At 30.5% G+C, this 12,183-nt stretch overlaps 1 protein-coding gene across 11 annotated transcripts in view; it reads right to left on the reverse strand.

The window, feature by feature from the left end:
- Positions 1–12,183, reverse strand: part of LOC130901877 (calcium/calmodulin-dependent protein kinase type II alpha chain) — a 172,215-nt gene that overhangs the window by 51,456 nt on the left and 108,576 nt on the right. For 5 of the 11 annotated variants that reach the window (XM_057813531.1, XM_057813528.1, XM_057813524.1 and 2 more), the window contains exon 11: positions 9,539–9,595. The exons of the other annotated variants lie outside the window; for them this stretch is intronic. In XM_057813531.1, the coding sequence (XP_057669514.1) occupies positions 9,539–9,595 (57 nt within the window). The remainder of the gene's footprint in view (positions 1–9,538; positions 9,596–12,183) is intronic. 11 annotated transcript variants of the gene reach the window in all.

The following is a 12,183-nucleotide window of genomic DNA, read 5'->3' on the forward strand; positions in this document are numbered from 1 at the left end:
ATATAGGTAAAAATTGCAAATTCAATACTGAAACTGTTGGAATTGATAACATTTATTTTCAATGATACATTTTTTTATAATAATAAACCAATCTTTGAATTTCTGATTCAAATTATATATGATATATAAATTATCATAGTTAAAGTGATTCTAGGGACTATAAATCTGCCAATGTTTTTACAACAGAAGAAAACGACCATATACTACTCAAGATAATTAGTGTTTTGATGAAAAACAGATTTAAATAACCTTAGAATACCTCACATCTTTTAGATTTTGGAAAAACGAAATCTAATAAATTTTTCTCAAAAAAAATTTTCAGATACTGAATACCAAAAAACTAGCACACACATACATATATATATATATATATATATATATATATATATATATATATATATATATATATAAGCAGTTTCTTATTGGGAATGTGGCAATGAAACACCAAAGTGGACTAACTTTAATATATGTTCCGAACTTTTGAAAACTTACATATTCATCGTCTGGGAAATAATTAATTAAGATTTTCGGTGGTTTTGAATTGTATTTTTGTAAAAAATTTAAAAAGTCTAAGTTTAAACCTCCAATATTCAAATGGACCTATGAATTTTAAAATTTTTTATTTTATATATCATAATAAATTGTATCCAGTCAGAATAATTAATACAGAATGATTAGTAAAAAATCACAAAAACTGAATTTTTATAATAAATGGATGTAATTGCATATTTGAGTATAACTTTAATTCAAAACAATTTTACTCTATAAATTTTTTCCGAATTGTGAAAAATAAAGACTTTAATCTTTAAAGACAACTGAAAATAAATTTTTTTTAGCAAGGTTTAGACAGATTTTGTTTTGATGTTTACTCCCATGTCTCAAAGGAAAAACAAATACTTTTCTGGTTATTTCTTGCGACGAATATTGAATTACATCTCTATATCTCTTAGAGACATAGAACGTGATATCGATCTTTTCATATCCCTGATAACAATTACAAGTAGAGAGAGGTAACCGCTAACAGGTATTTTGAACTATAGTCTCATTCGAGATATAGCAGATCCCATTCGAATTTTAAAAAAGGAGTAGTAAATTTTTTTATATTAAAATTTCCAATCAAGATAATAAATAAAATTAATTAATATTTAAATAGGTAGGTTAAATTCCTCATTATCCTTCAAATTTGATGTAGTTTGCGTTTTACCTGAAATGATTTCAAATTAGTTGTTTCAACATGGATTTCCATGATTATTAAAATTACTTAATATTAGTCGCTATATATTACTCGAGTAACGGTACTATCTTGAGAATTTTAAAATATATTAAATTCAAGGCATAAGCAGAAAACTTCAAAATAATACTGATACGGAAAATGATGTTTTTTCATGTTATTAGATTTGTTTCCAGTCGCCGTCCTAAATATTCCCAAATTATCATCAAATATATTATTTTCAAAGAAGGCTAATTCGATTTTAAATCGACAAAACATGTTAACTGCGATGAGTAACAAATCTATCGTTCCAAGCAACTAAATCAAAGGTAGAAACAAACTTAGTTGGAATTACTTCTATTTACAATACTGGTTAAAGTATAAGTAGTGCGTTCAATAGTAAATTTTTTAATAATATACACTTTAAAATAATTCAACATAAAAAAAAACAATACTATACAGTGTCGTAACGAAAATTACCCATCCTGCCATGGATATATATTTATAAAAAGTGAAGAAATTCGTTGAACTTGATTTCGAAAAGGATACATTTTACCATACTACTTATATTAATACCGTCATTTCTCTACTCTTCTTGAAAAATTTAAATTGCAAGGGTGCGAGTGATTATTGTTAAACATATGTTTGGTTCCTAGCTTTTAAGTCAGCACTATTCAACATTCCACAGATTCGGTGACGGGAATCGGTTTTGTTTCGAGCTATATTTAATAAATTAGCTTCTCCGAGTGATAGTGTGAATTGGTGGTAACTACTATTTATCTATTTTTTTTCTCGGACTCAGACCTTGCCCTCTCATCCATATTGTTACGAACAAGTCCGCGATATGGATCCTGAAGCCGGTCATGTCCGGTTGAAGTAGAATTCTAAAATTTGGTCAAGGAGCGGCACGTTTGCTTTCATAAGAGTTTTTATCTTAGTAGCAGATTTGTTTATATTGTTTCTCTTGTACTAATTTCTAGGAAGGTCTATTTATTTGTTTCATTTCCTTAGTTTTGAGAACTTTGGTTGGATATATATAGACGAGTTTGTCTAGTTTATAATAAATAGTCATATAATATAATTACGTTAGTTACGTGTAGTATAGAGTGTTTATAAATTCACCCCACGAATAGAAAGAGTGTTATTAAATACGAAAAACATTACAAAAATTACTGTCATCAATAACTTGAAGTCAAGTAGAAAAAAGTGATAATTAAAATGAAACATTATTACGGTTCTGGTATTTTGTTTCGGTTTAACGGCGGAGTGATGGTAAAAGCCACTTGATATGATACAATACAAGTTACAATTCTGGAGACAAATGGAAACAAATTATTGTATGTTTCCCGTTTAATTCTAAAGATAAACTCATTTTTCCTCTTGTTCTATCTAGGCAGGGCTTGGCCCACCATCGCCTAGGTTCTCTCCTCTGTCCATCAGACTCCAACATCAAAGTAGCAGCAGATATAATTATTGCCGTTTCCTTCACTTATCTTTATTATTTTCATTTTGAAACTGCCCACAAAATATTAAATACAATTGTAAGTTAGGAATTTTTTTACTTCTACTTAAGGAATTTTGATTAGTGGCAGTCATGATCAAATGGCAAGAGACTTGCATAATGTGAAGCAACGTGCAATATTCGTATATACAATATTTTGATCTTTCAATTGCATGCAATTTCTTGCACGTTATCTTGCATCATGTCAAGCGACCTGAAGCGTTTGCTTATATGAGTGCTTCACACCCTTTAGTAATAAGTCATCTAGTTCGTGTGTTTAGCAATGAAGTTCTCTCTATTATATATTTCTCTTTTGCGCGCGAAGCATTTGAAAATGAAAGATAAAATTGATGGAAATCAATTTTGATCCATTAATAGGATAATCGAATTTCATAAAAATTATATACGTAATGTAATCAAATAATTTTTAAAAGATGTATCACTCAATCCACCAGCAATTTAAATTATTTAAGAGGAAGACGTATATTTATAATTATTATGTTAAAATGTGCCATCCTTAAAATGAAAATGCACGTTTCCCACAACAAAAATGTAATTTGAATTTAATCGTTTGCGAGTAAATATAAACATGTCTACAAACAGCGAAATTATTTTGTAATTTTTACGTATCAATTGTTACAACTATCTCTACTTATACTGACAGTATTGCGCATAGTAATTCAAAATAAAATATTTTTTCTTATATCTCATAGGAATTCCAATAATGTCAATTCTTAATTTCATTTAGTAAAATATTTTAACAGAAACGAAAACTTCTATACCTAAATGTCATTTTGGGTTAAATTATATTTAATTTTAAATAAGTTGAATACACAGTCATGAAAATTAGGGAGCTGGTGAAGGTATATATTTTCCAATTAAACATTAAACGAAATGATGTGGTTTTTCAATAGATAGCTAAAACTTATCTTTTCTAACTGAACATTATTGCGATTCAACAAGCATAGTATAAAACAAATTAAATTATATAATTTTTGCAGTCATTCAGGGCGATTTCTTGTAGGTAGCCTTAAGTAATTTCGAGTTGTTTTCTATATAAACATATTAAAACATAAAATATTTGGCAGAAAATAAGGAAAATGAGCTCAATTTTGTAGTCAAGTTTTGTAGCTGACTTCCTCTAATTCATATGACAGACATATTCTAGTTTCCCTAGAAGGGAAAGACAAATAAACCGACTCTATACGACCCTCTTGCTTTTTTACTTATTAAAGCAACGTGTAGCTACACATTACAATTGAAACAACAAAAATAACAATTTTGAGCACAAAATTTATGATTTTTCCAAAATGCTTATTGTAAATTGTATTGTGAGACTCAGTAACGCTTGTAACGCTTAGGAGGGTTTCGGACCTTACAAAGAAAAACATTTTTTCCATACTGAATCCTATTTTTCCATATAGTATTTTTTTAATTCTATACACTTTCTCCTCATAATAGGTTTTTACGTATGAGATAATGTCTTCGGCGATTAACAAAGTGTGAGATGGTGCGTGGTTTAACGGAAGAGCACTTTATTTCGAAATTATATTTATAGCTTTCTTATATAGTTTTTTTGATTATTGGTTGTCTCATAAACTTATGTTATATAAACAACATTTTGTCTTATGGTTTTGATTTTCTTTATCAATTATTTCTAATATTTTTAGAATATTTTTTTTTAGGATTTATTTCGATGTTAACAAGGAATCAATCGGCATACTATTTTCACAATGAACTATGATGAAACGACGACCATAGTGTGAATCAGCAAACTGCCAATATCTCGATAATGCTTAATAACAGATAACACGTCTACTTCTTTCTACAGAAATTATAAGGCTCTAAAATTAAATAAGTGTGTTAAAAATTAATTAGTAAATATCAATTTTGTCTGATTCCATACAATTCTATATAGCGCATGTGGCGACATGTACGAAGAACTCATATCTTCTAACATAATATTTTTTGCACTTTACGAAACTAGGTCATGATCAATTTTTGAGTCAATATCTCAAACAATGGCTATTCTATTCATTACAAATCTATGATCTTTCTTTTCGAATACGGCTTCCTATATCTCACTATATTATTAATACGCTTTTAAAATTTAAATTACTTCATTGGTTTTTAGACTCTAGCCAACATTTGGAAAATGAAATCTACAAGTTTGTTACATAAAATGAAAATAAAGTTATAAAAGGAAACTTTTCATGTCAATACATCTTGGTGTAATAAACTTATATTTTGTGAATATATCTAGCGAAAAGCTGATGTCTTGTTGAATCACTTTTTTGAGCTTTTATTGTAAGACTAAGTGCGCATTACGGAACTTATTTGTACGATTTTTATACCGCGAAATACAATCGCAGATGCAAACCTTTCCTATGTAAAATAGGATTGAATGTTACTTAAGAAATGACTAATTTAAAAGACAGTTTAAGGTTTTCCATTTACAATTGCAGATTTTTTATTAATAGCAATGAAACACTCACTTCTTTAACAAGAGCGTATATACATAGTTACGAAAGGGAAATTGATTGACTGCCTGTAAGCATGATGTGACGTGATTAACGTTGATCAAAATTCAAAATTTTTGGTTTTCAACCAATTCAATCGGTGAATTGAGAAGTTAACCGCAGTGTATTAGTCGAGGAGTGTATCAAGGCTAAAGAATAATAAATCATCTTAATTGTTGAAAACTTCTACGGCCACGAGGTGTTTGATCCCCATGGTGATTATAAAATCATCAAGCATGGTGCAATGTTGGCAAGATTATTAGCGAATAAAAAAAATTTCAGACCTTCTAACAGGCCATTTTTTCTTTGACGAAGTCATAATATAATGAATGACGATTGAATAGACAACACTAAAAATTGCTGTTTAAGTGGACCAGACTCTAAAAGCAAACTCATTTTAATGTAACATATGAAATCAATATCAACAACCTAATGCAATCTTCTAACAAAACTAGATTGAAAATTGATTTAGGATACAGCTGCAATCTAATTCTACACTATATTCAAGAATTGTTATTTACTGCAGGAAACAAATCCTGGAAATGACCGTTTTACATTGCTTCCCTCCAAGTGGCTGATTTTTTTGCCAAGAAGGCAAAATTGAGGGACTCGATCTGATATCTAAAAATGTTGCAAGAAATTGTTTAATGATATTAAAATACCGTTTTCTGTGCAAATTCTTGTTCTACTTTTGAATTTCACAGAAAAAATGTTAATAAGTTTTTTCTACTTAAAAGATCTATAAAACTATAATTTGCGCGTGAAAAAGTATTGATTAGGACCGAAGTTCTGAGCAAAAACCATAATATACCTTAAAATTATTAGACAAATTTGAAACTCGGCGTTATTATTTTGACTTCTCGATATTACACCTTATTATGTCGTCAAATTCACAAATAGGCACGAAATCTGTAAATCAATTAGTAAACTTATGCCGCTTGTTTCGTAACACTGTGAAGAGTCATTTGACGTTATTATTTCTCACAAATATGCTGATGACACAAACTTTTGTCAAGAGTAATCTGTTGCCAAAAATAATATCAAAAAGTTTAATACAACTGCAGAAAACTATGCAAAAGTTCCGGAAGAACAAGAACGGTTCCGACTAACAGGTTGGAACAAACCTAAAGATATTTATATGAGCTCTTTGTGATGAGGGAGTAAAATTCTTCGTATTGCGTTACTTATTTCACTCACTAAAATCCTTTTGACAATCGGAGAAGCGATTCGATGTGAAAATTTTACGGAAAATGGTAAAAATTGAATAACGAACTGTCATCTAAAATGTGTTTTCAAGAGGCAATACAACTTGGCAAATAAAAGGAGTATTAGGTACGGAGATCTGTATCAAAATCTACGACTAAAAAAATTTAGGCAGCTGGATTCAAACATAGTCGTATCAGCTTAACTGACGGAAGGCGTTCGGGAGAGCTATAAACTATGACAACCAACGAGATCATCGAAAACATGTACTAAATAGTACTGGACGACAGTCAGATTACAGTTATAAAGATAGGAGAGGCTATTGGCATTTGAAAACGTGAAAAAATGGGCAAATCCGGTACTCAATACCGCGTTTGCTCACTTAGTGCCAAAAGCACAGTAGAATGGACATTTTCCAGGCATCATTACTGAAGTTTAAGCAAAATGAATTAGTTTTTGCTTCGATCTGCTAGTGTAGATAACATCTGACTTCATCACTACACTCATAAAACGAAAAAACAAAGAAGAATTTGGATTGATCCAAAGACTGTTTTATCATCATCAAACGTAATAGCGACCGTTTTTTGGGATTGTCATGGGAGTACAGCATCATTACATAATAATGTTTAGGGAGAAATTCCAAGTGAAAAAGAAAGTGCTTATCATCAGGACAAAGCACTTTCTCACACTCCAGTGATCGCTATGGCTAAAATTTACATATTGCCCTACGAATTAGTTGGCCACCCACTTTTTCCTGTTTTCTAACCTCAACGTTTTTATTAGACGAAGATGTTATCGCTTGATTTCAGGAGAAGGAATTCAACTGTTATGGAAATAGACTTAAAAGGAGACTTTTCAGGGGACCCTCGTAAGGGTTTATCATATAAATATTAACACATATATTCACTGTTAGAAACTATAAACAATGTATTTAAATGAAACTTCAATAAATATAGTGATTCATAATACGTATGTTAAATTGTAAGAAACCAAAAAAATATTACGGAATCTTTTTATTTTGTTTATAACAGAAATTTTGATCATTTCAAATAAACATTATAAATGGCAGCGAAAAAATACTGCAAAAATTTGGATATTTTATAAAAGCACCATTAACGGTTCGGAATATGAAATTTGATAATTTCAGATTATAAGAATAGATTCATTCCTCCATCGAGTAGCATGAAATTAAAAAAAATTACTCTATTTTGAATATTTCCCGAGAACAGTACCAATACTAGGTCGAATTTGACGGTTGCATAGTGTTGCATGAACTTTCGAACTTTCACCTCTTATATGTTTTCCTTAAAATAACTATTTTAAACAGTTTACCATTGAATCTAGACCAATTTGTTTTCAGATCGAAGTTTTCTCGCGTACGTAATGATATTGTGTAGAATACATTGAACATACGATATATTACATTTTACATTACGACTAATGACTTATCATAGTGAAATTTCCTAACAAAATAATAAAGTTTAAGTAAAGGTGATGCGCAATGTAGTGAAGGGCGAGAATCTATTAATTTGTTTATAACGTCTTAATTCGAAAACCAATTAAGTATTAAATTTCGTGCACTATATTTGTGAATTTGAGGGCACAACTAGGTGTATTCTAATTGTAAATAATGGGTTCTGTTCATAACTTCGGACCAAATCTATATATTTGAGGAAAAAAGTTTTTGATCTTTTTCTGTAGAATTAAAAGTAAAAATTTATGCACAAAAAACGTTATTTTCACTGATTTTAAAATCTTAACAACCTCGTCAAACAATTTTCCGCAATGATTTCGGAGATCAGGATCAATGCATCTCATTCTACATAAATTTTCCTTTTTTGACAAGCAAAATCAGCTTACAACTCTATATTGCATGAACTGAAACTAGAGATTGAGTGGATGATGCAGAAGTGACAGAAGATTTATTTGAAATTGTGTATTGCAAGCAGCCGTACCTTTGTAAAATTGGTTTTTCTCCTCCCTATATTGTACATAACGCATTTTGACACTATTTTGAAAAACGTAAGTAATAATCAACAAAAAGGTTTCGATTGCCTTTGTCCAACTTTCCATCCCTGAGTGGTAATATTTTATGGCACATAAAACATAAATCTTATTTACTTAGAAAAACCCTGTGTGTTTCAACTACAAACATAGGAAAATCGCCAAACTAAGAATGATTAATAATAATTGAGTAATACTGAGTGTTATAAATATTATTAGTATAATTATTAGAAATATGAGCATTATTTACAAAATTTGGATAACTGTTTTTTCACAATTTGTATGAATTGTTCTGTCGATACCGAAATATTAAAAATTGTCATACTAATTGGGATACATTAGACACTGTTATCGGCACACATCTGAAACACTATTGCACGGAGAATGCAAATTCTCAACAGTGGCCGAGGGATAAATTGAGGATTCCATTCCATACCATAATCAACATTTTCTCTTACATTCTCTTCTATATCAATAATTATACAAACTATTGATTTGTTTCGTATTGTAATTATAATGGAGGATTGTAACACTTCAAATCAGACTACAATTTAATAAATTATTGATCTGTTTACAGTTCGATTAGTGGAACGCAGTTAAGGTAAATAAATAAGTGAGTGTTTAGTTTCATAAATGTATGTAGAGGTCAAAGAAAAAAATGTAATAAGCAGCTCAGCAAAAGCTCTACCTATATTCGTAGTGCGCGCTTAGCCCAAGAAAAGTTATAAGATATGCAATAAAATGTTCCGTTATTATTAGATGCCTACCTCGTATAAACCATATTTCTATCCCATTTAATAAAGTAAGTAATGAGAACGAAGCCCTAAATAGTAACAGAGAGGGATATGTTTCACCCTAGCGGTTACATGGACGCAACCAAGGTAACCGCGACCGTGGACTCCCTAGGTATAAATTAATACCGAACGTCACCTACTTCTCGAAAAACTAAAAATCAATAACAAACACTGTAACCTACATAGAGAAAATGACAAGGACATTTATTTTGAACCATTTTATCAAACACTTAGTGGAATTCCGTTAAAGATATTTAAACATTATAATTTTAGGGTTAAAAACAAAATTAGGAATAAAGGTTTTTACCTTCGGGATCTTTGGCTATAACCGTCGAACTTCTGTCGACACCACCTTTCTTATCTTCTGAGCGTTGCCCAGAAAATAAACATGTTATCTTTTGCGTTAGGGCATCATTGTGACTTACAATTTACTTGTTAACATACTTAAAATGTGTATTTCGAGAAAAAGTACAAATCACTAGGAAATGTATTAATATATTATCCAATGCAACATTGTTACTTGTATTATATGAGGTTAGACATATTATTTACGTAGAAATATTCCAGGCAAGGATTTTTAAATTGAAAAAATTGTAACCCACATTTTAACACCTGAAAATGATAACGGAGGTTGTAATATATGAAACAAACAAAAATTCATGAGCAGCGAACATCGAGAGTAGTTTCAAAAGGGTATAAATAATATGTATTATTCCGATTTACAGTTAAGTTGACGTTTAATTGAAATACGTCCAATTGAAAAGTTGTGGATTATGAAAATATCTACAGTTTCTATGTCTATTCTATGTTTATATTTGTTGTTGTTTTTTAATTCTAATTCACGCCAAATTAATTGAACTTGATCAAGATTGATATATACATTTGTATAAAGAAAGATGAGTTGTTTAGAAAATATAATTTGTTTGTTTTTTATTAAAAAGAGCTTCACGAAAAATCACGGTAGAGGGTTCACACAAGTCTTATTCTATTAATAAGACACCTACTTTTTTATAAAATGAAATAAATATAGTTTCCATTCCAATTTTTACAAGAATTAATACAACTCAAAGTCACCACAAATCTCAATTAATCATTGTAACTACAATTTTATTATTGTTATACATTTATACATACTTATCTAATATTGTACTTGACCATAATTTCAGTCCCAGACGATGAATACAAAGGTATTCGAAAGCTCAGAAAAAATATATAGAAATTAGTTTATTTCGGTGTTTCATTGCCACGTTTCCATTAAAAAAATCGCCCATAATATTACTGTCGAAGACTTCGTCACAATTCATAAATACATATGCTTCTGGATGTTGTTGATTTTAGTTCTCTTCTGTTTTAAAATTAGTCTCCTTTTAATAATTTTTGAAACAAAGATAAAATTTGAAGTGTTTGTTTCAAAAATTATTAAAAAAAAAACTAAAACCACTGGAGCAAATTCTTTTTTTAATTTTGTCTCAAATTGCCTCTTTATTTTTAGTTAAAAAACTAATAACCTTTTATGGAGCTAAAATGAACGGTAGAAATTTGCCTCTAAACAAACGTGTTTTGAACACCCTGTAACTCAGCAACTAAGCCCCGTCATTTATTGAGATCTCTCTGTGGTAGAGCGTTGTCGGTCGAATATAGAAACATCCTATATATATTTATCGGAAAAAGTACGACATAGGTATTTATAAAGTTCTTAACTTTAAATGAAATGGTTAAATTCTTATCGTTCCTCTGCGCTACATCTAAAACCATTAAATAAGAAATTTTTGGCTTTTTCTTTTAAATATACTACTTCATCTGCATGAATTTTTGGCATAGTGAATGTTCATGAAAGCCAAACCATTAATACCATTAAGTCTGTTTTCACTTGTAGTGTTTCTTAAATAGTTTTTCAGTCTCCTTAGGCTCGAGAAAGACCTTTCTGGGGTAGCAGTGGATACAGGAATGGTAGCCAAAATTTGAAGTGATTAATTGTCTTCCGATGACGCGTGGCGTATGCAGGATATATGCAGGATTTTCTTTCAGTAAAAACTTTGCGTCTTCATAGAGATGAAGATATTTAACGTCAGTGTTGTTTCTCAGGAGCTGTAAGACATTCATAACATCATCTATATGTTTGAATCACTAAACTCCAAGGATCGAAGCGTACTTAGCAATTGGGCGGCTTGTTGCGATGTTTCCTTATTGTGATTAAATTGGAGTTCTTCGAGAGCATTCACAATCGTTGAATAAATTTTCCTGAATCTTATAATAGCTTCATGTTTGTGGACCAAACGAATTTCACACATTAAGAGCAAGCTTTTTGGTTTACCGACGGGTAGTAGCTCTTCAAGTTCTTGAATTTTCATTTACACAATCCCAATGCAATTTCGGTCATTTGCTAGCATCACAATGGGCATAAGGCCTCCGAATGCATCTCGGCTGAAAAGTGGAGATCACCCTGTTAACCTTCGGACATTTGCTAATGAACATGAATCATCAATAGCAAGGTTGAGAGAGCGTTGCACTAAAGAGTACATAAATAGCAATAGGATATTCTTTGCGAACACACTCATAGCTGCAACCTCATCGTAACTTTGACTAACCACATGATAATATTCAAGTCCATTCTTTTTCAGAGCTGTAATAATAAGATTTGCGAGACCGGATCCTAAAACATAGACCGTTGGAATGTACTCAAGGAACAACTCTTTAAGTCTATGGTGTTTATTAACTGTAAAATCAAAATATCGGAAACATAACGAAACTTGTTCTACACTTCTTATGTGGTTTCGTTAGCCAGAATCGCAAATAGTATGGCTTTCTTCGCTTTTTCAATTATTTTCTGTTAATTGACCACAAATGTCGATTATTCCGTTTTCGTTTTCAAATGCTCAGCCAGATCTTTATCTCCAGACTCAGCCGCGAACCCCATTAAGGCTCTAAAATTACCATCATTCTGCAGTGGTT

The sequence above is a fragment of the Diorhabda carinulata genome, chromosome X (genome assembly GCF_026250575.1).
Source record: "Diorhabda carinulata isolate Delta chromosome X, icDioCari1.1, whole genome shotgun sequence".
In the NCBI taxonomy this organism is placed as follows: domain Eukaryota; kingdom Metazoa; phylum Arthropoda; class Insecta; order Coleoptera; family Chrysomelidae; genus Diorhabda; species Diorhabda carinulata.